At 37.9% G+C, this 27,779-nt stretch overlaps 1 protein-coding gene across 3 annotated transcripts in view; it reads left to right on the forward strand.

Moving 5' to 3' along the window:
* The window catches only part of akt3a (v-akt murine thymoma viral oncogene homolog 3a), an 89,183-nt gene that overhangs the window by 49,065 nt on the left and 12,339 nt on the right, over positions 1 to 27,779 (forward strand). For all 3 annotated transcript variants that reach the window (XR_014201373.1, XM_082153125.1, XM_082153126.1), the window contains 8 exons: positions 13,858 to 13,983; positions 17,135 to 17,246; positions 20,259 to 20,403; positions 20,978 to 21,109; positions 21,361 to 21,426; positions 21,923 to 21,991; positions 23,847 to 23,969; positions 24,620 to 24,748. Coding sequence is in view for 2 of the 3 variants with exons in the window: in XM_082153125.1 (XP_082009251.1) it covers positions 13,858 to 13,983; positions 17,135 to 17,246; positions 20,259 to 20,403; positions 20,978 to 21,109; positions 21,361 to 21,426; positions 21,923 to 21,991; positions 23,847 to 23,969; positions 24,620 to 24,748 (902 nt within the window). In the remaining variant the exon portion in view is untranslated. The remainder of the gene's footprint in view (positions 1 to 13,857; positions 13,984 to 17,134; positions 17,247 to 20,258; positions 20,404 to 20,977; positions 21,110 to 21,360; positions 21,427 to 21,922; positions 21,992 to 23,846; positions 23,970 to 24,619; positions 24,749 to 27,779) is intronic.

A 27,779-nucleotide genomic window follows, 5' to 3' on the forward strand; every position in this document is an offset into this window, starting at 1 on the left:
CAGTAGGTTTTCTTGAAAAACCCAGTTGTGTCATATCATATCCATATCATATCCAGCTATCTGTAATTGAGAAGATGCACATAAGAAAAAAAATTTTTTTATGTAAATTTTCTACATGGCAAGTGAAAAATAATTAAATTAATTTAGTTTGTTTATTTGTTTAATATTAGTTTTGTGTATTTATTTTATTATGGCTAAAGTCTACACATGGATTTTAAAAATAAATTTAGTAATTTAAAATAATTAAATAATTAACAAAAAATTTTTTTTTTTTTTTTTGTTGTATTGTTTTATTTTTCTGTGTGTTAAAGAATTTTAAATGAAGCATTTTCCCAAAACGTTCGCTGACTTGTGGGTCAAGTCTATTATGCTTTGGGGTAAGCTGTGCCAGTGGCTCAACTAAAAGTTCTAAATGGAAAAAGATACTATTGCTGATTACTATAATTATTAATAATGGATACTAATAATATTACTGCAAATATTACTATTAGAACTTGTTGGAAATTGTTGAACAGCATTCGTATATCACATATTCAACTTTTTCTGACTGTTTTATGAAATGCTGTTTTCATATTTTATTTGAAATGTGGATCATACAAATATTCCTCCATGATTTACACATCTGACAGTACCTCTATTAAGTCACTGGCCAATTGTTTTTTAGGAAGTCATATTTAATTATAGATTTGTCTAATTTCAGTTGATAGCAGATATTCTGAAATATAATTATGAGTAATAGTTTTACTTCCAACTCATTTCTCTTTGCCTATAATACATCTGAAGTGGCACAGCTTACCCCACACACAGATGCGCATACACACTTTTCTTCAGAACGTGAGTTTAGGCTTAGGCGAGGGGTCACACGCTTGGGTGTTCTTCCCAAGCTGTGCTTATAAAGGTCAGACAAAGACACGCCAGCAGCTCCAGGCTTTAAATAATTTATTTATCAACGGCCGTAAGATTGATCACAGTAGTCGTAATTGATGACTCAGGGTTTTTTTTTCTTTATTGAGTTTGTCTGCACATTCAATTTCCTCCTTAATACCCACTACAGCAGACAGAAGGAACTTAAAAAGAAGCATCTGTAACTTTCCATTGTCATTATGTGCCAGCCAGCTGAATGGTTAAACATGTATTTTATTTTTGTGGCATTGTTCATAATTGTTTGTGTGCTAAAACAGGATTGTTTTGACAGCATTGAGCAGTGAGCACTTTATTCAGTTCTGCTGATTTTACTGACTCTAGTCGACCAGCTTGCCAGCTGCAATTAAGTGAAAGGCATTGACGTTGCAGTCTACACCAAAATGATTTTTTTTTTGCAGCTACAATTGTGCAAATCATTGTATTTCATATTACCATTTCAGTGACATTTTAGAGACCAATAAAAGCAATATTGAATGTTTTCACCCTGTTCAATAAATGTAAATGAAATGCTTTTCTCAAGAGTTTATATAAATGTCTAACAAAGTCATGTGATGCAGCCAACTAGCAGAAACATGGAAATACAATAGGAAATGATACCATACAAAGGACCCCTGCAGACCCTATGAGTTATTGCAGTCTGTCAAGGTCAATAAATCTCTGATTTTTTTTTTTGAAAAAGTAAACTTAGTTAATGTTGTAAAATGTGATGTGGTGTGACTCCCCCAAAAAATCATGATATTTATGAATTATATTATTATAATTAAAAAATATATTTATTAAACATTACATTAAAATATTTTTGAAAACTTTATTAAGATAATGATGACAATAAAGACAAACATCTCATGTATTCAAGATTAAGGAAAATATTTGTATCTTATTGTAAGACCACATGATTTTGACATTTGGGTCATTTTTTGGAAAATGGTCACATTTGTTTTTTATTATTATTTATTGTTTGGTTGATTGATTGTTTTCTTAACGCCCAAGTGGGGACAGTTATCACTTATAATCTCCAAATCATTAAATATTAGCCGATGATTCATCTGTCTATAGTTGCCAGTATGATGTACTTTATTAACAGGGTTCCATTCAGCACTTCCAACTGAAGGAAAGTCAAACACATCAAGAACAGCAGCTCTGAGTAAAACAGCAGTTTGTGAACTCAAGTGTCATATCTGTCCAGCCTCCATTGAGCATCTCAATGGGTCCACTCTGAATGAAAGCTGGTGGTTGTGGTCGTCTTAATCTGAAGTGTTGGGATGTTTTTGGCGTTGTGTGTGTGGTAACGTCTGGTGGGTTGAGGGGGGTGAGGGTGGGACGGCCGAGTACAGGCAGAATTACATTGGCTATAGTTGTTTACTTCAGCTGTGGTGTGTCTCTCTGAGGGAGATGGGTGGTGATGTTGGGTTCTGGAAGAATAGAGGATCGGGGATGCTTCACAAAGATGTGTGTGTGTTTGTACGTAAGTGTGGGAGCAGAGGCTGAGACAGGGGCTGGTCAGACAAAAGGGCAGAGGGGTTCTTGTATTGTCCCCCCATTGCCAGCTGTCTCTCCGCACAGTGGCCTGCTCTGGTGGATGCGCTGCTGAATAAATAATAGCAGCAACCCCACCACTCGCCTGTAATAGCCATTCAGAGGCCGGGACCGGGGAGCCTTTGCACCTGTTCACCGCTGTCCTGATGGTGCGAGTCGCTGCTGCAGCCTTCTAAGACCTGAGCTGTTGTTCCTGTCTGTTTGTGTGTGGCCCCTGCGTTAGGGCCCTTTGTAGTCCTCTGATTGAGACCCTTCTAATGAAGTCACCTCCATTTGCTTTAAATACACATCACCGTCGTTCAAAGTTTGGGGTTAGTAAGAATTTCGTTAAAGAATTTTTTGGTGGGCAAGTATGCATTAAATAATATTACAAAAGATTTAATTTCAAATACACGCTGTTCTTTTGAACTTTTTATTCATCGCTGAGTCCTGAAATAAAAAATGGTTTCCACAAAATATAAAGCGGCACAACTGTTGGGATGAGATCAGTACATTAGAATGATTTCTGAAGGATCACGTGACAATGAAGACTGGAGTAATGATGCTGAAAACTCAGCTTTGCCATCACAGGAATAAATTACATTTGAAAATATATTGAAACAGAAAACAGTTATTTTAAACTGTAATAATATTTCACAATATTACTGTTTTTACTGCAGCCTTTATTGAGCTTAAAACGGTAGTGTAAGTAGATATCATCCAACAAAGAGCAGTTTAACGCTGGAAATCACTTTCTCTCAGAATATTTCAATTTTCATTTAGTTATTGTTTGTTGCCCCTTAGACTTCTAAGGCAAAACTGTCAACCCATTTAGTAGAGTTCTTTACTGAGAAACTCTTATTTTCTGTGGTAACTGACAGCATGCCACAGTCGATAGAAATTAACTTATATTTAACCCATACTTTATTATCAGCCTTGTTGTAGTTCAGCCCATAAGGACAAAGCTCACAGTTTTGATTTATGATGCTGGCAATGTTGACTGTGTGTTTTGAATACGGACTACATTTCAAATGCTCCCTGAGTTTCAGATGTTTGGAGCCTGTATGTATTATGCATGCTCCAGAGGCTACGGTAACATGTGTAAGTCACCCTGCGAGACCGTCCTGACTCTATGAATTAATTATGGCTATGATAACAGTCCCATCATGACGTGTGTGTGTGTGTGTGTGTGTGTGTGTTGGGGGGGTTAGGAAACTTGTTGATATTCGGCGTGGGCCGGTTCATGAATGGAATCAACCATTAAAATGGGACCAGTAAAATAGACAAAAAAGCTCCTCATGCCTTTGATCTTGTCTCAGCTTCAAAGGGTTGACAGAGAGCAGTGCTACTCTCGCTGGAGAGTCCTGTAATCCATAGCGCGCACACACACATACACACACACACACACACACGGACAGACGTATTGTCAGTGCGGCCCCTCACAATGGCACAGTGTAAAATAAACCAGCCTGCTCCTGTGGGACACGCCTTTCACTAAAGATCGTTCCCTGACCTCTGGCTGCTACGGCAACTGTTGGGAAGTTCTTCATTGTTGCGCTCGTCTTTTATTCTAAATGATTCATGGGTCAGGCTTTTCACAGCAAACTCTGTTTGGTGTGACCTGCTACGTTTACATTCACTCACGCATTATGAACTGTGTCTAATTGGCATGAAATGTGCATTAAGTTCAATTATAACTCTTAATGTGCTATGATGAACTTTGTATATGTGTATTTGCTTTATGACATGCAAAGGTATGCTTGTGTCTCCCATTATATTAAATTCAGTTGACCTTTCCTGTGCTTTTAACAGGACTGCAGCCGCTGAGCATGACTGCAGGACTGCACATAACGCAGCAAATTCTGCAGCCCATTTAACGTGAACAACAGGCAAATTAGATTGCAAAACGGATGGCCTGATTGGGCTCAATTGCTGATATTTGATTAACCGATCAAAGTTGCTGCCAGTTCCTCCAATAATCTCATTAATTAGCCGTGTTTTATGTAGAAATACAATCAGAGGTGAAGGGCAGGTACATGCGATTCATCTCAGTACTGACACTGACACGATACCATTATCCTTGACATTGTGATTTGGTGAATATTCCTACATAACACTGTTTAAAACATTAGGCTCAGTATGAATTTTTTTATGTTTTTGAAAAGTCTCTTATGCTCATTAAGGCTGCATTTTGTTTGATCAAAAATACAGAAAACAGTAATATTGTTACATTTTGTTACAATTTAAAGTAACTGTTTCAATTTGAATATATTTAAAAATGTAATTTTTTACTGTGATGGCAAAGCTGAATTTTCAGCATCATTACTCCAGAATTCAGTGTCACATGATCCTTCAGAAATCATTCTAATATGCTGATTTGCTGCTCAAATAACATGTATTATTATTAGTAGTAGTATTATCAATCTTAAACAGTTGTGCTGCTTAATATTTTTTGTGGAAACCTTGATAAATTTTTTAATCAGATTTTTTTGATGAATAGAAAGAACAGCATTAATTTAAAATTGAAATCTTTTGTAATTATCAAAAATATACTTTATTTTAAGTTTGTCATCATGGTTGAAGGGTGTAGTTTTTGCGGCACTAGTGGCAGAAATCAGAATTACAGTCTGTTTGAGTGGTCTGGCTTCATCTCGATGAACGGTATTTGGGAGGTGTCTGTTTGTCCAAGCAATAGATGATGGGAGAGTGTTTGAAACTTTCTTTTAGAATTACAGTTCTCTTTGTAGTGCAAAACTACCCACTTTTAATATTTGAGAATGTTATTAGCTTCTCATGTTCATTTTCTGCTGTTCAGCAGATTCTGTTCATATACTGAGAATGCAACGCGTAATGATTTGCCTCTGTGTGTTTGTTTGTTAGTTGAATGACTACTTCAGCCTCTCTCTCTCTCTCTCTCTCTCTCTCTCTCTCTCTCTCTCTCTCTCTCTCTCTCTCTCTCATACACACACTGCACACAGGGTGTAACTCAGTTTCTCATACTCATGCTGAACCGTCAGACTATCTGTATCTGTAATTCAGTGCCATCTAGTGGCTGAAGTTGTTAACAGAGTTTACTTTACTTCAGTGTATGGCCAGATATCTACTATGATGTGTCAAGAAAGTTTCCTTTTAATTAAATATTTGTTTTCTTTCTTTTCAGAAACTGATTTGATGTATTATTTACATTTTTATGTATTGTAATTTGTATTAATTTATTTGATTAATGGAGTTACATTATTTTGATATAGAAAAATATCATAAATTATTATATATACATGGTAATCCAATGTATCTACAATTATTTTGTATATATCTTACAGTGCATTAAATAACGACAAGCAGTTTTCAGTAAAGATAATTTTGCAGATTCAGTGTAGTGTGAATGCAAACACTCTGTAGTCAGTCTGTTTAATAGACAGGGAGTTAAACCTTTGAGACAGCATCACGTATTTGCAGTGCTGTCACATATAGATTGCTGATGCTTAAACTATCCAGTTACACATTGGAGTGTGTGTGCGATGTGCACGTGTGTGTTGGCGGGATGGCCTCTCTGTACGGGCCCAGTGCGGCAGCTCTCTGCACCAGCTGGGGGGCTGGAGGAGCACCAGGAGGGCAAGCTGTGTGCAGCTGGCGGACTGAAATCTGTGCAGGCCTCATGGGAGCCTCCTGTCCCTGGGCACCCTTGTCTCCCTCCCTCATCCCCCCCTCCAGCCGGCCTGACATCCCTCTGCCCTGTTGCCGCCCATTGTCTGATGCCTCCATCAAGCAAGAGTCTCTGCGGAAGGCATCTGTACTCACTTAAACAGACTAAACGGCCTTGAGGAAGTTTGGCTGCGGTACATGCCGTTTCATCCCCGTCTCTGTTTTGCATTATGTGTAGTAACTAAAAAGGTGAATTCAGTCATTTGAGGAGAAAACAGCATAGATTAAAAATGTTTGATTTCCGAAACACACCTATCGCTCCTTCTAGCCTGACCTTCGTCTGGCACTGTTGAGCCTCAAGTTGACATGTTACTCAAACAAACAGAACAGAGTTTTGAAAAGTTTGTTTACAGTGGGATCTCAGCTTATGAAAGCCAGACCAGAAGTTAATTTAATTGGTAATGAGTGTTCTTAGGACTCAAAGCTTTTATTAAATGGTAGCAATAGCAATATAATAAGACACCAATATTTAATAAATCATTACATTTCTATAATAATAATAAAAATAATATGTTGAACCCCTCCCCCCCCCCGAATAAATATTTAAAAACTTAAATATAAATATAAAATAAAAAGGAAATGTGTATTATGCTGAATTAAAAAAAAACGTTACATTCATATTTCCAAATTATTATGATTGTAAAAAAGTGTATTCTGCTAAATATATTCTGCTAAATCTCCACAATAATATTTTAAAAACGTATTATTATTAAATGATGATGATAATAATAATAATAATACAAATTTATTACATTTGTAAAATAATTTGGTAGATGGAAACTGAATGGGAATTGATTTTTAGACTTCAAATGAACATGTAGTTTAAGTACAGATGTTGAACAGTTGCTGGTCTCCATGGTAAATGTGATGTATAGGATCCATCGAGTCATTTATTACACTCAAACTCTCAACCTCCTTATTTCATCAGACCCTAAACCCCTGGTGTTCACAGCCGTACATAAAGTCTCTGTTACACACATGCTCTTAATAGTATCATGCAGCAGGGGTTTGTCAGGGTTATTCCATGTACACATCCACACAGACACTCCTTCCTGCTGCGGTCTAATGACACTAATTCAGGTTAAGTGGATTGGCTTGAGCCAGCCCTGGATTGCATCTAAGTTGTCTGAGAGCCTCGTGTCGAGTCCACGGCTGCAGTGCCACTGGCTCACCCTGATGCCCTCCCTGAGGACACACAGAGGACACACGTACACTAATGCCTGCGCTGGAAGCCATACTGAAACATTGCTTTTATTGAAACATTTCATTGAATTAATTACATATGCTACATATTGATTATAGAATAATAATCATTACTTGCTGAAAACCCAGCTTCTTTCAGCTAGAACGTTGAAAACAGTTGTGCTCCTTCATATTTTTGTGAAAACCATGACACATTTTGTTTCAGGATCCTTTGATGAATAGAAAGTTCTAAAGAACAGCATTTATTTGGAATATAAATCTTTTGTAACAATATGAATGTCTGTACTGTCACTTTTGATAAATGTAATGCATCCTTGCTGAATAAAACTCCTGTAATCAATAATGTTATCCCTTAAAACTCATCTTTGATCACCAAAATTATATATTTAAATGTTTTTTCCCCCCTGTGAAAATAATTTCTTCACGCTTTAAAATGGCTTGAATTCGCAAATTGAAATAACTACACCCTTGCTTCATTTATTATACACGGAGCCATGAATATGCAAATTAGTCTCCGCCTCCACTTAATCACACGCGCTCACAATACCTGATCCACTCAGTCAACTTGTTGTAAACGCTACACAATGGCAAGTGGAAATACTGGTTTAATTCAGCCATACATGTTTGAACCAGAAACTGATTCAGAAGGTTAAGTGGAAGAGCGAATTATACAAGTCGATGTATCAGAATGGTAATGCGTTTTTTGTATCGCTCTCTAAGTCGGACACATAACGGTAATTGATCTGATTAGCTTTTGGTGTTACTACGCTATCAAACAGCGGTACGGCTCACTTTTGGGGGGTTTTCCACTGTGTACAGTACCTAGTACCTGGTACTATTTCTAAATTGCAGTGGAAAAGCAAACCGAGGCAAAGTAAAGCGAGACAAGCCGTGCCGAGACGAGCCGTGCCGAGTCGTACCAGGCAGTGGAAAAGCGGCAAAAGTGTTGCTAATGTTACACAAACCATGTTCCGTTCGCCATCTCAGAGTCAGACCGCTGCCTTCTCTGTGTCCTTAGAAACGCATTGAACTACTTAGAACGTCAGTGGAGAAAGGCATATAGTTCATCATAACATAATATACATCATATACATCATTTATCCGCTATATTGTTAAATGTACCTGATTTTTCACATCAACAGAAAAATATACCGGGGTAACCTGGCTTCTCTTGAGACTCCCCTGCTTCGCAGCATAGTTAATGATATGCTAAATCCTGCCCGCACGTTGACGTGATTGGTTACAACATATTTGTGATGTAGAGAACAAGGGTGATTTCAAACCGCGTTTTTGAGACTGTTTTTGGTTTGCGTATACTGAGAGAAAATTCTCAGCAATGCTGTTGACTGATGAATTTGCACATGGTTTGTCTCAAAGCATATTATAATTTTAACCAAAGGGGGGTCTTTAATTTCTTTAAAAAAACAAAACAATCTACTGATCCCACACATTTAAACAGTAGTGTAATTGTCTTTAAAAGTCAAATAATTTTTATTTTTTATTTTTCATCTCATTGAACATAAGCCCATAACGGACCTGCAGTCCACAGCAATATATTTTATTTATATTATCCGTGTTATTTTAAGCCTCATTTTGTTGTTTTTCAAAATCTTATGCCATGGTAAAGTACTACATGTAGTCCAGTCCGTTATTTTTATTTTTTTTGCATTTACACTACCTTACATTGACAAGAAGAGCATGCAACTCTAAGCAAGAAGTGAAATGGTATGTCAAGTCAGTATATTCCTTGAAAATATTCAGGGTTGTGGCCTCACCATCTTATCCATCATGTCTTTAAGGGACTTTGGTGTCACTTCGGGGTAGTTTACGTTTTTTCTTGGTCGGTGTGACGGTGGTGAATCAGATGCCAATCTGTCTTGTTGTGTCTGGCAGTCTTAACAGGTGATATGACCTTCGTCTCTGTAAGGGGATCAGTGTTTAAGTCTTTGTCGGCAATTCAGGCGAAAATACAGCAAATCCCCAGAGCTTAGCTAAGTATTGTCACTTTTACTCCACTCCTGCCCACCTTGGCTAAGCCCCGAAATTGCATTTGACAAGTTCACAGCTGCATCGCCTTCCAGTGGAGCTGATTAGCATGTCTAAGTCTGTCTTGGGGTTGGTCACGTTTGACCAAGTACAGTTACATAAAGGAAAGGTTGAGTCATTTAAAAGTCACTGACATTATCGAGATTGGTCTCTGTAAAGTCTGTCGCTTTATTCTGTTTATTACTGTTCTTTTTCACCCTCAGACTGATGCTGAGACCAGTCTAAGTGCAGTTTACATTTGATTCCAAACAGAAGATGGCTATTCAGGTGTCACAGGGCTTGATTTTGATGTGTTCATTTTTTATTATAATCAATTCCATTATAAAAGAATTATATCATTTTATAATTTTATATATTTTTTAAATGATTTGAATCTTAACGAGTGAAATGATCATAATCCATTTGGAACGTTGTTTTTTTAACGCAAATTATGACATAAATTTCGCCACTTCGTTTTTGCCATTTAATAGTCCGTGTACCAAGGAAACAAAGACCATGCTTAATATGATATGTAAGATCTATTAATTCAATAAAGAAAAATCAAGCTAAATAACACTTAAGTTTTATATTTTTATTGTCCAACATAGTAAACCGAGGAAATGTTCATGTTCTCCTGTGATGTGTTTGTCTACAGCTGGAAATTGTTTGTGGACAAATAATAATCATAAAACTGTTTTATTGGAGTTTATTTCTTGAAAGTCCACAGGGGTGAAAGTGGCCATACTTGAATCATCTGTTTACCAAAATGCTCACTGAATTCATCATAGTCATATCACAGTTAATGAATGAACATCTGCAGCAATAAAGTGCTGCTGTGCTAACCATCAGAACATGGGTCAGACTAAGAAGCAATACTTCTGACAATAGTTTCTCAGAGAAACTGTTTGCTGTGTGTGTGTGTGTGTGTGTGTGTGTGTGTGTGTGTGTGTGTGTGTGTGTGTGTGTGTGAATGAGTCAGAGTGTGAGTGTGTCCATGCTGCGTCCGTCTCTGCCAAACTGACAAAGTGACTCCAGCCGCTCTCCTCCGGCAAGCTGCTGCGGTACATGGTGAACAAAACACACCAATCTCCACAAGCGGCCAGCTCTCCCTCCCGCGCATTCTCCATCCGTACTGCACCACCTAATGCTGCCCACGTCTCGGACCACGTGCCGGGGCCCAGGCTGCGCTGTAGCGGCTGTGGGCGCTCGTGCCCAGGCGAGCTGGTGCCGCTTGGAGTGCCCGGCGTGTGCTGGAACGCGACAGCCCGCTGGTCCCAGGGCACCCATCACATGCCCATCTTTAAGCCATCTGCAAAGTAGAGCAGTTCCCGCCAAAGCATTAAATTAAATCCTTGTTTGGGCTGATTAACAAATGGCCTTGTTTTTTTGTGTTCCGTGGGTTTGTTTTTTCCTCCTGTCCTGCTGAAGCTCCATCACGTCGGAACGAGCGTGGCAGAGGCAGCGAGCCTTCGGGAAGTCTCAGGAGTGGCTCGGATGTTTTGGGGGGAAGTTTGCTCAGGATCGCGTCTGTCTCGAAAGTGGCCCGTCCAATTCTCCGTCCCACAGCCATCAGGCTGTCACAGACCACAGACAAATGAACAATTAATCTGGGCTTGTAATTGAATGGCACCCAGTATGATATTTTAATTGTTCAATTGGAGCTGTTTGGATTCAGAACTTAATTGGAATGGGGCGGGAGGGACTTTGGATGTCCTGTTGCATATTTGCCAGCGATCGCTCAGGTATTACCTGCAAGCTTTTCAGTCAGAGAAAGTGTATCGTTATGCAGTTTCTTACGCTCTAACCAAGCGCATTCATTGAACAGTCAACCGAAGCGGTCAACCACTTATCTGAATGTCTGAGGTGTTCAAGACCCTGGTGCTTGGTAATAATGGTAAGCAATAGGACTGTTCACTTTGACCGAACGCTCTGGAAACTTGAGGGTAGAAGCATCACCAGCGCCTGCCAGACCAACTGTCCGCCTACTGTTTTGGATCTAAAGAAACAAATTTCACGATTGAGAAGCCAGTAAAAATGGCTTGATGAAACAGCACTGGCTGGGTTCGAGCGACATTTGCTTTTAGTCACGCAGCCCCTTCTGTTCAACCCCTGGCTCTGTCAGCGGCACACTGATTCTACTCTACGCTGGTTAACAAGACACCATGGCTGATCCAGAATCAGAATGTTGATTAATCTCTTTGCTTTGCGTTTGTAACTGATCATAACTGATCCACCAATAATAGGTATAAATGAATGTTGTGTGTGACAGTTTAGAGAAGATGAAAGTTTTTTTGTTTTTTTTGTATTTTATATATTGTAGTATTTAAAAAATTCTATTCTATAATTTTTTTAATATTATTATATTTTATATTGCATTACATTGGGTTATATTATTTAAAATTAAAAGGGGGGAAATGGAATCATGACACAGGCTGGATTCGAACCTACGTTTCCAGTATGAGTACCACACAGCTTGCCTTTCTAATTGATAAATATTAAGGGAAATCTTTGAAAAATTAACAAGCCCTCTTACTAAAGTTTTGTCTGTAGAGAAAATAATATGGTCAGTGATAAATGTATGTAGGATCACTCTGATGACCATCACAGCCCGCTTTTATCCTTCATCCCTTTTCCCTTCTTCATTTGTACCTCTTGATTGGAAGGCGGATGCCTCTGTTCAGCTGTTCCCTCCTACCCAGCGATTTCTCTTCCTCGTTGAGGCATACCGGCAAAGACCTCCGTCTCCTCAAATTAACATGAGCAGGTGTTTTTCTCTGATGTGTTAATTAGGAGAAGCTGGTGTCATTATGCTTTAAGTGGATGTTACAAATAGAACATGTTGTTTATTTTCTCTTCTGCTGAAAAAAGTGATCAGAGCTGTCACGAGGCTCATGTGTCACTTAGAGAAGATCGTGGATAATTACCAGGAGTTCAGAATCTGAAAGTACATGTCTGCGGATTCTCCTGTGTCTGCGCTTGAACGAATACCAGATTGTCGATTTTAATAAATACTATCAGCAAGAACAGATTTAAACAGAGTCCTGAGGTTAGATTCAGCATATTTTTTTGTCGGAGGATTGCATAGCTTTATGGCTTAAATAATAACAAAAGTAGGATGTGTTTTTGTTGACTAAACTTCTGTTTCTAAATAATGACTAAAGGAACATTTCATAAATCATAATTTACCGTACTCTCTTTTTCTGTGAACAACTTTAACTTTGCTCAACTACTGTAATGCTTGGAATATGGTGGAAAATTATGACTTTTTTTGGTATAAATGCACTGTATGTTATACATAAATTTACTGTAACACTTTTATTTCAGTGGTCCACTTTAGACATTTTACTAGCTCATGTAAAGTAACTTTACAACTACATGTTAACTAGCGGTCACTTTATTTTGATGGTCCCCCAACAGACATTCTACTGACTATAAGTGACTTTGCAACTACGTGTTAACTTACTGTATTCTACTAACCCTAACACCTAACAGTCTACTAATACTCTGATGAGAGTTACTTGACGTGTAGTTGCAAAGTTAGTTATAGTTAGTAGAATATCTAAAGTGGACCATAGAAATAAAAAAAATGTTTTCCTTTTGTGTTTACCTCATGGTGCGATTATAACACATAACAGACGAAATTAAATTTATTTCTATCCCACAAATATTGCTTTTCAGAAAATATCAATTGAACATGAACTTTCCATTGTTAAATGCACGAAATTGCAAATGAACAAGTCTGTTTGGTTCCAGCATCCAGCATGCATCACTCAGCAGGCAGATGTTATGTGCATTATCACTCTTGAAGCCTGTTATTGGACCGTGTGTGCGTGCGGCTTTGCCCCCTGCGTGGTGATGCTGACACCCTTGTAATCCTGCTGTTTATTATTAGATAGCACAGGCTGTTGCACCAGAAGTTTTGCATGATAATATGGCATGACCAGCTGCTCAGCAGATGTTGTTTTTTGCGGCTTTAGCATAGAAAGGTTAAAGGTGTCTCTGCTGCCCCTTGTGAGGATTCTCTGACCCCCTGCATAGTGCATTTCCGCTCACGTTTTACTGTAAGCCGACCTGGTGCCACTGGCCTTAGTTTGGGCTGTTCTTACACCTGCCCTCGGATTTAGGCAGATAATGCAGTAGCTGACAGCTGGACTAGCAGTGGTAAACATGTTAACATTTTAATCCTGTGATTAGTCAAATCCAAAGTCAAAATTAAGTCAATTCAAGCGCCGTCTAAGCATGATCATTCTGTGTGTTTGGGGTGTTAATCTTGTGATATTAATGCATGTAGTTTGCCACTACCCAAAACAATGAGGTATTTTTTAATTTTTATTTTTAATGGGTCTTTTTTTTTCTCTCCAATTCTATGTAAAGAAAAGAAAGTATGAATGTGAGGTTGAGTTTTTAGTGTGCGTGTATTTGCATAAGTAGTTTGAGGTCATGTGTTTTACTCTTTGCATTTAAATGTACATTTATTTTTCCCCCCAGGTGAATATATTAAGAATTGGAGACCTCGCTACTTCCTGCTAAAAACCGATGGGTCCTTTATTGGATACAAGGAGAAGCCACAGGATGCAGATCTTCCCTACCCTCTCAATAACTTCTCTGTTGCAAGTAAGTGATGCCTTCAAAGCAAAACAAGTAAGATTTTGTTCTTTCCTTATCTTTTGGGAGGCAACAGAGAGGTAAATCTCCATGAATTAGCAGAAGAGTGGATTCATTTATCTGTATTGCATTTAAAATTAAATCCATATACTAATGTGACAGCCTAAAAATTCAGATTCACAGTAATGTATCTTTGAATGGTCTATGGTTGGGGTAAATTCTCATTTTATTTTTCATGAAGTCAAATTATAGTGTTAGTCCTAATTTTGAATTCTCTCTGAAAATCTGAATGAAACAGGCTGTTTTTTTGCTACTGTCCCCTTAAATTTTTACCATGTAAAATGACCTTTGTTATGAGGCAAAGCCTGTTGTACATTTCAGAAGGCTCACAAAACAAGTGCAGAAACCACTCAAACTGTTAAGGCAGATCTGAAATGATCAGGGACTCCAGTGAAAATAAACTTCAGCTTGTTTCTAATGTTGGATCCTTGAGGATGTGCAAAAATGTGATTAATACGAGACATAATGCTTTGCAGTCATTCACAGTTCCGTTTCACCTCATTCTTCTTAAGTTTGAGTTTTTAAAATAATTTTTTCAGGGCAGTGGAGAAAAAGCATCAAAAGAAGTGACTTATTTTCTCTGAAACACAACTCGAACTCAAGCGCCCTACGTTGTGGATTTCCAGCTTTCAGCGCTGGTTTCTGGACACGTGCTACGAGCGGCTCCCAAACCCTCCATCCGTCAAAAGGCCCAGCCAGGTTTTAATCTAAAGGCTGGAGGAGCGAGAGGTGGCCATACATCCGGCCTGGGCCTGTTGGCAGTGGGAGAGGATTGCCACATCTGTTGCAGAAAGCTGGGAGGCCAGGTGGTGCTGGGAGGCTGATAGCCTAATGCACTCTCTGAAATGGCATCGCTCTCACCCCCTGTGCAATGAGCTGCCACCAGACTGCCTTCCTCCGGCCCGCTCTCATCGAGTCCTGTACACAGCCTGACCAGCCATGCATCTGCTCCCTAGTACACCACACTCCATATTGACCAATTTGTCTTTTTTAACAATGATTGCAGCATATGACAAATTGCTTTGCACAGTGAAATCCACCAATTTGTAAACACGACCCTATGAGTACAGGTGGATTTTTTGAAGGAAGAACAGGACATTTTTACTTCTACATAAACATTAAAAGATTAATTACATGACATTTTTTGTTACTTTCTGTAAAAAATCAAAAAACAAAACAAAAGAAAAACAGTAATATTGTGAAATATTATTACAATTTAAAATAACTGTTTTCTATTTGAATGTAATTTATTCCTGTTGCAAAACTGAATTTTCAGCATCATTACTCCAGTCTTCAGTGTCACATGATCCTTCAGTAATCATTCTAATATGCTAATTTGCTTAATGCTCAAAAACATTCGTTATTATTATAAAAAAAAACAGGATTCTTTGATGAATAGAAAGTTCATTTTCAGATAAATGCTGTTCTTTTGAACTTTATATTCATCAAAGAATCCTGAAGAAAATGATACATAACTGTTTTCAACATTGATAATAATAATAAAAGTTTTTTTTGAGCAGCAAATCAATACTTTTATTCAGCAAGGATGCATTAAAGTGATCAAAGTTACAGTAAAGACATTTTATAATGTTACAAAACATTATATTTAAAATAAATGAAATATAACTTTCTATTCATTAAAGAATCCTGGAAAAAAAATGGTACACAACTGTTTTCAAGATTGATAATAATTAATGTTTTTGAGCATCAAATGAGCACATTAGAATGATAGAATGATCACAGGAATAAATTACATTTTAAAATATCTAAAAAAAAATTTTTTTTATTTAAATTGTAATAGTTTTTCACAGTATTACTGGTTTTACTGTATTTTTGATCAAATAAATCCAGCCTTGGTGAGCATAAAGGTTTTCTTTCAAAAACTTTTACAAATCTTCCAGACCCCAAACTTTTGAACAGTAGTGTACACTATCTATATTCAAGTGTAAAGGAAATGTAAGACTTGTGTTAAAAATGGTATAAACGTTTTTGAAAACGAACTTAAATACAAAGAGTACATTTCTAAGAATTTGACACACGTTTAAACTAGATTTTAAAAGTTTTTTTGGAAACTTTCAATTGTTCTTAACCCTGAATTCACTTCAAAAACCTCAAGCCAGTTCTCGCTAACAGCTATGGGGCTGACTGCCATATTTTGTCTCCTGATGTTTTTGTGGGTTGTTCACCCTCTCAACTTTATTCTGGACTTGAGAAACCTTTAAGAGATGTTGCATGGTGCGAGCAGTAGAAATCGCAGATTCTGGGCTGTTTAATTGGCATGCTAGCTCTCCGTAGCGACTCTTACTTGAAGCAGTATTCGTCATCTGTGATCTAATGTGGCAAAGCAAACAATACTGTCAGATCTGCCTCCTCTCCTCCTGAGGTGTCACATTCTGGCTGCCGTGACCTTGTTTTTCTGCACTCAGCGTGGGACTCAATTTTCCCTCTGCTGCCCAGGTAGATGTTCTGTACAGTGCGTGGCTTCGTGACCTTAGCGATGTCGTCATTAACCTTCCAGTCTAAATTTAGGCCCTGATGTCATTCAGAGGTGGCTGAAATTGGCCAGCTGAGGGCCCTCATTATGGGACTGGCAGCCCAGGCCGCTGTTGCGTTTCACCTGTCGTCTGGGCATTACCCCCAAAATCTGCAGCAATGATGAGCCCAGTCTGGACGTCACCTCTATTCCCTGCTTCTTTCATAAAGTATCCGAGAAGTGCATTATTTCCCTCTGACTGAGCAGTGGCTGATGTGGCAGAGCTAAGCGCTGTATATGAAATGGTGCGCGGCATTCCAGAAAATGTAACTCTTGCTCATTCATCTCACCGTTGTAATCTCCCACCCGCTGCCTCCTCTCTGCTAATGGCCATTTGTTTTACATTGGACTCGCTGCTTCCCCTCTGTTTATCAAATAAAGCACTCTGACAATGGCAAACATTCGCAGCCGGAGTGTTAGGAAATGGGCCGAGTTTAGAATTCAGGTCAGCTTTCTCCCTGCCTGTGTTTTAAGTCTATATTTATTTAGTGTGTATGTTTTTTTGTATTGTATTGTATACATGAAATATAAAGTGGCTACAGTTTCTTTTTTGGTCTGTCATCCCAGAATGCCAGCTGATGAAAACTGAACGACCAAAGCCGAACACTTTTATTATTAGATGTCTACAATGGACTACAGTCATAGAGAGGACCTTCCATGTGGACACGCCGGAAGAAAGGTGAGAGCGGTCTCTAATGTAGAAAACACAACTATTAACAGCTTCAATTTAGAGGTTATGACTGTGTCCAAATACATTCATTTAGTTCAGTGTGTTTATAATGTGTATTAATTCTCTCCAAATAATCATTGTCATCAATCCTTAAATCAGTGGTTTTCATCTGATTTTGCCATGGGAACCACATTTTTCTTTGGTCATTGAGCCACAACCCACATTTTTAGAAATTTGAACCAAGCAAATTGATTTATCAAAAATGGTTAACAGTCCCACTTAACATACACATAAATTTGTGTGTGTGTATATATATATATAGTGAATTTCACTAACACTGATGAATAAACAGTATTATAGGGAAAGGCTATTAAATAGCAGTCCTAAACTAGTTAGTAAGTTGAGCCACCACAGTTATCAAAAAATATAGAATTGGTGGTATATTGGGTTACAGAAACTACAGTTTCCATGGTAAATACACATGAACTGTTAAAAACATATGGACACTGGTCCTGATGAATAAAATGAAAATCATACCTGCATGCAAGTCCTTCCCAGCTAACACATGATGTACCCCTTATGTAATCTATTGGTACTTTTGGGAATTTTGGAAATTGACAACGTAACTACGATGTTGGATGCTCTTAATTTTGACTGCAAAAAAACGCGTTCTCTGTGAACCGGCCCTTACAAGTTTAAAAAATAACGTTAGAATAATGACACTGACATATATCCTGACATCATCTCATCTGACAGCAGATCCTGAATCAGGACAATGCGAGATGCAGGTCAGTGGAGCGGAACACCACAATGTTTTGCGATGTTGATCAGTGACCTTAGGCTGACAGTCCAGTCCACTTTTAGTTTCTTTTATTCAGGTGGCTGACTAATATGCTTTTTTTTTTTTCATTTGAAGTGCAAAAAAACTACACAACAACCTTTAGGAGGGCTCACGCAAAAGATATGAACAGACACTGAGCAATTTATTCTTGCACTCCTAACTTGTCTATCTATCACAGGGCATTGCAGTCCAATGCACACTTTGTTTACCCCACACACACACACAGCTCCGAACAGGAGTGGGACACAGCGTACTGGCAGAGGCCCAGAAACTGCAGGCCTACATGTGAGGAGGAGAGATGTGGCGGCAGCTGGCATAACGCCAGACTGTATTCAAAGCCTTTATCTCTCATTAGCAAAAAACGCTCATTATACACCAAACCACTCCACACCCATTTATCCACACGACCTTGAAAGGGTGCGCGGGGCCCTTCGTATATGTTACTGTGTTAACCCAAAGGATCTTGAATTTGCCTTGGGCTTTCAAATGCACCACGACTGGAATGTAACATTCAGCTTCCATTTAAAAAAATGGCAGAATATAAGTGGAAATCCATACATTATGTTGGTAATGAATATTTCAATCCCTTATTCATTTTGAGGGTTTCCCACTAACCAGTGGGAATGCACAAGAGCGGAAGTTTTCAGACTCTGCCCTGTAGGATTAGATCAATACCAATATTTTTGCTTTGGTACAATACCAGCCTCTGGTACCGCTGTATTCAGTTCACATTTATTTGTATAGCGCTTTTCACAATACATATCATTTCAAACAGCTTTAACTGCATGTACAATTTAGAGTGATCTGTTATCATAGGTGACTATGTCCAAGTTATGTCTTTCAGATATACAAATCACACAGTTAGTTTATAATGTACTAATTTAAACAATGTATTCATTTAAGGCAGAAACAATGAGCTCATTGAAGTAATGAATACATGTTTGTTAACAAATGATTAGGATATATAGAAAAATCTAGCATTGGTGCATGTTGATTTAGAGCTAGCTAAATCATTACCTCAAGCAACGAATAAAAAAAAATTGGCCTATTGATTAAATGAAACTGTTGCTGTTAATAGATTCAACAATTCTGTGTAAATAAAAACATAATATACTATAATTTGCATGTTCTATATTATGTATGTAATAATACCTATATGTGTATCATACTTTTATTTTTTGTTAAAACATTCAGTTTCTTTTTAAGAAAAAAAAAATATATAATGTTCATCAGTTCACTTTGGATAACACTACTGATCAAAAGTTTGGGGTTGGTAAGACTCCATTATTTATTCTATAATGCTGATTTGGTGCTCAAGAAACATTTCTTCTTATTATTATTATTAATGTTGAAAACAGTTGCAGTTTTTCCCCCGAATTCAATAGGTTTATAAGAACTTTATTTAAATGTTTTGTAACAAGCCTTTGCTGTCACTTTTGATATAAAAAGTATTAATTTTTTTTTTTTTAAACAGTAGTGTATGTGCATATATCAGTGTTTCCTACAAAAGGCCACTCTTGTAACTGAGAAGTGCCTCTAAACTCCTCCAAATAGACCAGCAGAACTAGACTAGGCAGGGTGAAAAACCAGATAACCAACTTAAACTGGGTCAAGCTGTTTTTCCAGCTCGGCGGATTGCCAAAATGTGCTGAATAGTGGCACATTGTTGTTCAAACCAAGCACAAAAATGTACTAAATTACAATATTATTATATACTGCTGTAAATTTGTGGTACTGCAGTACAGAGTAGACCACACATCCGTACTCTGGTTCAGTCCAGTGCTGTGAAACAGTGAGAAACCGCTTGCTTCGCTCAAATGAATCCATCATTATTAAACTAACACATGCTCAAAAACATGAATGCACCACTGATTCTTCACAACAGATGTTGTGCTGCACGACAAATGAAAACTCAATGGAGGGAGACACTCGTTCGCAGAGAGGGGCGGCTACCCCACTCAAATTTGATTATACTGTCAGCTAGTGAGAACGGCCTTGTGATTTACTCAGATGGTCTGGCCTAATGTCTTCAACAAAGTAAAAAAGTCAAGTTTACGTTTCAGTTTACATTTTTAACTGTACTACTTGTTTGTTTAGTGTGTCTCGAGAGTTTTCTTGAAGTATGAAGCAGTGTTTTTTTAAACACTTAAGAAACATGGGCTGTGTGTGTGCTTCCAAAGGGATGAGTGGGCAGAGGCGATCCAGATGGTGGCAGAAAAACTCCAAAGACAGGAAGAGGAACGTATCCAGTGTAGTCCCACCTCACAGATTGACAACTTGGGAGAGGAGGAGATGGACACGTCTATCAGCCACCACAAACGCAAGGTACAGATTCAAATACAGATTTTGATGTTTTCTGGGGACATCATTAACCTGAGACATTGGGAAGCTGAAAGGCAGAAACCGGCAAAAATTAAGGCTTGTTTCTGTGTGAATGTAGTTTGTGTGCTGAGCCTTTTATGTCACATATCAAACAATGAACCAAGCAGCAAATGTTGAAAATGCACTTCAAACTTGATCTGTATAAAAGCGACATAAAAGGAAATGAAACCAAGTTTCCAGTATATCCTGAATCCAGGAGATTCAGGATATCCGGTATGAAACAGACCTTACGACTCGGTTGCACAAAATTTTGTTACTCTCTCTCAATAATGTGTTTTATGGCAGTGTATTTCTGGGAGTTTCATCATTTTTAAACAACAAGCTAATGTACAAACACGTCAGTGTGTTGGTGGCAGTGGAGTCTCTGAGCAGCAGGATTACATCCCCACAGCAGATTTAGAGATGTGGACGTGTTCTCATTGAGTTACATTAACAACATAGAAATGTAGACCATAATTACATGTATTGCATTTCAGTATGCCTGACAATTATTGCTTTTTCTTCTTTTTTTTTCCAGACAATGAATGACTTTGACTACTTAAAATTATTGGGAAAAGGCACTTTTGGAAAAGTCATTCTCGTAAGGGAGAAGGCCAGCGGGAAATATTATGCAATGAAAATTTTAAAGAAAGAGGTTATTATAGCAAAGGTAAGATTCATCAGGGACATTTTGTGAATGAATTTCATTTGAAAATGTTTCATGTTTTTCATTCAGGCATTTTGTGTTGTGTGAGTTAGGTTAATGACATTTTTAACAGTTATAAAAGTGTACTTTTAATCCCATGATTTGTAATACAATCTCATTATATCCAGAACTCAAAATAATGTCTTCACTGTGTACATCATGTACTGTAAGCAAACACAGTTTATTTTACAAACACCTTCTTTTTCTTCCCGTAGGATGAAGTGGCCCACACGCTCACAGAAAGCAGAGTACTAAAAAACACGAGACATCCTTTTTTAACCGTGAGTGCACGTTTTGTAATGAACTATCATTCAGAGTGGATTTACAGAGACCTTAAAGCTTCACAATGCTTTTGTATATATGATTGCCTTTTCCCTAGAGCCTCATTATAATGTAGAGAATAAACTGTAATAAATTAACGGCCTACAGTAAATGTAGCTGTGCATCTGTTGAGAAGTCGCCAGTGAGAGGTAATTTTCTGACACTCCAGATGCTGTTGTATGCCACGCAACATACACAGCAGGTTTAGCAAAAACAATTTACTACTGTCACTCAAGCTGGTGTTCCCTCGTAAACTTCACCTTCCCTCAAAGTTAGCATCAAGGCCTACGAGAAAGAGCAAAGCTTTTCAAAACGCTCCTTTCATTTTCTCTCGAGACAAACACTTCTCTCACTGCATACATTTTGATGAGCATCTCTCACGTTGCGTTTGTTGTAGTTTTGTGAGATTTTTGCCTTTTGTTTTTCTTCTAATGGTGTATTCACCTGCTGTTTCAGTCTTTGAAGTACTCGTTCCAAACAAAAGACCGCCTATGCTTCGTGATGGAGTATGTCAATGGAGGAGAGGTACGTGTTTGTCTGCATTTGTTTTTTTTGTATGTCTGTCTTATCGTCTGTGTTGGCACTTGGCAGACGATGTATTTCTGTAGTAATGCTGTCACTAATATCTGCTTTCTGTTTGGCTGTGGTGAGCTAAAAATGTTCATCTGTTATCAGAGAAAAGTTAAGTGCAAGAGAGAAGTGCATGATCATATCTTGTGATGCATCCACAGTTAGAAGAGACTTTCTCTCATCCTTTGGGTAATATCAAATTATCAACCAATATTATTAACAACCGATAACAATTATATTTTAGGAATAACCAATATGCTGATTCTGAACCAATGTTTGTTTTATTTATGTATTTATTTTACACAATATTGTTACTATTATTATTATTGTTATTAATGTTGTATTTATGCACATTTGGTTTGAAATCTAAATGGTTTAAAACTTAAAATAAATATGCAGTAATTTCAACAAATTATTATTATTATTTATTCCATTATTTTATGCAAAGTTGTTTTGCAATCTAAATGGTTTGAAATTAATAATTTATTATTATTATTGTTTTATGCACATTTTTTCAACTTTAATGGATAAAAACAAAATTAATATTTTATCAAAAGCAGCAATATTTTTATTCTATTATTTTATGCAAAGTTTTTTTATGATTTAAATGGTTAGAATGTTTTATTATTATTATTATTATTAGTAGTAGTAGTAGTAGTATTTGTAGTAGTTGTAATTTATTCCTTATTATTTTGCTTATTATTTTTAGACTAGGTGTAAAATTCTTCACGTTTCTTACTTGTGAATGAAAGTTGAGTAATTATGCGAACAAAGGACAGTGCTTTTACCTGTGAACACAGTTGTTTGCTGTTGATCATAGTGGTGTAATGCTGTTGTTGGGTTCTTTTCTCTGGAGACTTACCAAATGGTACTATTTATCTGTAGACCTGATTTTTGAACAATCAATTACATGTATAAAAGTGTGAATATCAGTAAAATTAAAAAACCTCTAGCTTGTAGTTGCTCAGGATGTACTTGGTAGAAGTTTGACAGTGTAGCTCTGTTGATATGGCAGAGCGCAAGATTCCATCTAGAGGGACTCGAGTTTTGATAAATGAAATTCCACCACCAAAGGTGCTGTTTAATCAGAAAAGCAGCAATCTCGCTCTCATTCCCTCAGTCTGCAATGTCACCTGCTCCCCCTGCCTGGTCCAGCCAGAGCCCCTAACCTCCACATGCTGCGCGGAGCCCATCAGTCTCTCCCCTTTCAGCCTCGCCACATTCACAGCTGCCAGTGCTCTGATGAAGGCACACCTGTCCTCGGCCACCCCGGTCCCCTGCACAACACCCGCTTACCCCCTCCTTCAGCTGATCAGCGGAGCCGTTAGCTCTCCCCGGACAGCCATATTCAAACATCCCACAGCAATTAATAGACAGACTCTCCTCATTGGGCTTCTGGGTAATTTCTATAAGCCAGGTTCAAGTGGTGCTGAGGGCCAGATAGTTGACTGGAACCCTTGACATTGACTCGGGAGGGGAGAGGGAAGACACTCCATAAAAGCTACGGCAGAGATAATTGCTGGGGACGGGGTGTTCCTGCCACTTTAATGGAGCGTTAGCCCATGAGCACACAGCGCTGCCTTTAACAAGATTGGTGTATTGATTAAAATGCTGATTTAACAGGCCGCGCCGGCCTGTCTCTGGAAAGCCGGGGATGATGTGCCAGCTGCTGTCTGGGTTCGCTGGGCATCCTCCGAGGGCCTCGCCATCTATCATCTCAATATGGCGATGTGAGGCAGTTTGTGTTGTGTTAATTTCCTCCAATAAATCAGTAATTATTGCAATCCTGTCCCTGCTGTTTACCCTGCAGCTGTTTTTCCATTTGTCGAGAGAACGGGTGTTCTCCGAGGACCGCACGCGCTTCTACGGCGCCGAGATCGTTTCCGCCCTCGACTACCTGCACTCTGCCAAGATAGTGTACCGGGATCTCAAGGTAAACAGAAAAAGGGGAAAGAATTCATATATTTAGAGAGAAGGTTTTGTTCAATAGTGATGCCTTTATCCGAATGTATGTCATGGGACTTGGAAAATGTAATTAAAAGCTCTTGAGTTTGGGGCTTTTTTTCTTTGGTTTTTGGAAACATTAAACTCTGGCGGCTGTGGATGATGACACAGTGTTTTGCTCGCAGCCTTGGACCAAGCCAGTTGTGAAAGTGCCAAGAAACTTGGACAAACAGCTTAGCCATTAAAATTGAAAGGTTAAATTAATGTGGCTTGAAGTTTCTTTCTACTTCCTGGGAATAAATACATTTTTGTAGTTGTCAACTTTTTTTGCCATCATTAACAACATGAATTAAGAAACTAATACACTTTAAAAACTTTTACAAGTTTTTCGAGGATTTTTATGTTATTTCACCCATGAGTTCAATACTTGTAGAAGCCATACGAGTTCATTGTATTATTATGAAGATGTTTTAATGAAAAATGAAATACACTTAATGACCTTTGCATATTAATACAGGCAGTCTATAAATGAAATGAATTCAATAAATTCAAAGTCAGATTTGAAAAGAACTTGAAGTTTTGTGTTGACTATGGTGTTTCAAAAAGTCGACAAATTTACACTCTCTTCTTTTTGCCCAGCTGGAGAACTTAATGCTTGATAAAGATGGTCACATCAAAATTACAGACTTTGGCCTCTGTAAGGAAGGAATCACCGATGCTGCTACCATGAAGACCTTCTGTGGGACGCCAGAGTATCTGGCACCAGAGGTAAAGAAACCCCTGATGATTAACAAAACCTGCAACTAGCCCTACAACTGTCAGCATTAATCAGTGGAACATATGCAGTTGACCAATTTAAAATGACAAATTTATGATTTCAGATAATATCACGAGAGTCAAGTATGGCTAGAATGATTGATTGGTCCTATTTGATTGATATATACATTAGCTTTAGATGTCATGACATGGAGTGCCTTGTTGAATAAAATAATACTTAAAACTTGTAACTTTTAAACTTAAAAGTTTAACCATTTACTTTCTATATAATATTTAGAGCAAAATGAAGAACGAACACTCACGCATCAATAAAAATCAAGCATCTTAACTATGTAATATAATATCATGGAGTCTATTACTGGAGCCTCTTCAATAGGGAATGCGCTTGCGCTCAATACCTCTGAAGTAAACTAACCCTGGAACATTAACTGCTCCGGAGCAGGTTATGTTCGGAAAACGAGTTGCTATTGCTACTTACATAGCCTCAAAGTTACCTCAGGTTTTGTAACCAAAAGTTGAGGTTATTCGCTTACTTTGGGTAAACTTACCAAAGTCGCGTAACCTGCTTTCTGGAATACCCCGAATGGAGAGAGGGATACCTGCAGGTTGGAGAAATGAGCGAAAGATTTCTTATTGGTGAAAGGAGCTTCTTGTGGACAACTGTGTTAGCCAATCAGCATTAACCATACATATTCCTTTAGACTGGAAGAAGATGGCAGTAAGACGTGCTGTGATGCTGTATACATATGTATATTAGTTAGGGCTGTCAATCTTGCACATTAAATTGGTGCAATTAATTGTTGAAAAAATAACTTGTTAAAATGATTAACACATTTAACGCACCCTGACCTGTATATTATCTTACATTGCATGCAGTTGCTTAGTGACGAACATGATGCAGGGCAACGACTGATTCATGATGAAGCCTATTAGAACGCAGTTATATGCCCCTAAAATTTAAGATATTAAAGCAAAAAAAGCCGCTGTATGGGTTTTTGTCTTATCATATATATCTACAGTATATCTATATCATATGATATATTTTAGCAATATCACACGAGCAAGAGTGCTGTTTTTTCCAGAACATCTGCACGATTGCAAATTTGATATTGATTTTAAACATAAGTTAAATAAACAAGAAGTTAATACTGGTACATTTTTTGTCTGTTTTTGCTCCATTTTGCCAATGAAAAGGGTTCCAACTAAGCCACAGAATTGTTGTACGTCTCTGAGCGACACATCAGTGTTTCATTACTGAATGAATCTGTTTTTTAATGAATCCAGTGAGCCAATGATTCAGTGACCCCATTCATAAAGAGTCTCACTTACTTCATTCCTGAATGAATCAGCTGTTTGAATGAATTGGTTGCATGAGTGACTGAATGACTCATTCATAAGACAGTGACTTGCCGCCACCTACTGGCGGTTTTAGTTTCATATTGAGAGTATCATTTCATTTTTTTTTTTTTATCATTTCATATTTCAATATAATTTTTTTTTTAACCATTAATCCCATAGCATTATTTATGCAATATTGACTGCATTCATTCCACTGCATTCATAAACGGACTGTGTAAATATACCTACAGTAAATGCCACTTTAGATGCATTTTCGGAAACTTTTATCCGCTTGAAAGCACTAATTACAATATCTTGTTAAAATACAATCATAATTTATTATTTAGTTTGCATTATATCTTGCAGCTTTAGTCATTAGTTTATTTGTTGTTGACAGATAGATACTCTGGAAATCCAGAGTTCTCGCGAGAGCACAAGTTGAATTTGCTCGGCGAGTTTACTCTGGCCTCGAGTAATCGAGTAAGTCGAGTAATGATGCTCATTAAATATGCTCTTGTATCCGAGCTTCACCAATCACATCGGGTTATCTGATTTAGCTGGGCCAGAGGCGAGCTAAACTGATGACGACAGCGCTGTGACGTCGAAGTCATTAGTAAACTTTGCAAGATGGCTAATGGATGAACACCAGTTGTTTGAAACGGCTTTGGCCGCTACAACGAACGAGTTAGACTTGGCTTTTTATCTAAAAGAGGAACAGAAGACGGCGCTCAAATCGTTCCTTTGCAAGAAGGGCATTTTTGCTGTTTTGCCGACCGGAAACAGCAAGAGTCTAATCTACCAGTTAGCTCTGCTGGTAGCTAAGCGTATGGGGCTTATTGTTGTGATTGGTCGTAGTGTTATCCAATTGCGTGCAGTGAGATTTTCAAATGCATGCTTGGTGCCGCCCCTCGAGCTGGGCGATTTTCATTAGTCGATGCCAGACCATTAATCTTTCAGATTTAGGTCTGGATTTTCAGGCTAGTTGACAGACACGTTACAGCGAGACAAAAACAATGACTGTATTTGCATCAAAGCCTTCAGAGTTGGCAATTTGTATAGTTGTTCGTTTTGTGAAATGAATGAATGAATCTTGTGTGTTTTTCCCCACACTTGGTCACAAAGCGGCCCGGTACAGGAGACCATTGCTAAGTTATCATCATATTACTCTGTAACCACTTGCTTTTTTTAACCAACACAAAATAGGTGTAATTTAAAAAATCTTAGTAGTTTGGTATTACAGTGAATATAAGGAACTCTTAAGAGGTTTTTATTTTTTATTTGCTGAAATATTCAAGGCGCACCATTTTCATAGCAATGTAAAAATGTCTGCTTTACTTGAAAATGTGATCTGTAAAAGTATAATATATAACTGATCAGTCTTTTGTCATATATCGTTAAAAATAGCTCAACTAGCAGAATACAAATACAGAATTTGCGCCACGTTCTGTATACGGTTTACTTTTAAGAATACCACTTCTTCATGAAATCATTGAAAATACCTTCAGGTTGTAAGGGGTTAAACTACAGTGAAATTGAACTAAATTGCAAAGCTTGTTCAGTTGAAAGATACCTTTGATAATGATCAGGAGCACCCTACAGTACACCGAACTGAAAATTAATGAACTGTTTAGGCTCTAGAAGCTTCTGAGATGCCTCTATAAGATACATTATTAGTATTGCATTG

This window comes from Leuciscus leuciscus, assembly GCF_965113295.1.
Source record: "Leuciscus leuciscus genome assembly, chromosome: 22".
Taxonomy (NCBI): Eukaryota; Metazoa; Chordata; class Actinopteri; order Cypriniformes; family Leuciscidae; genus Leuciscus; species Leuciscus leuciscus.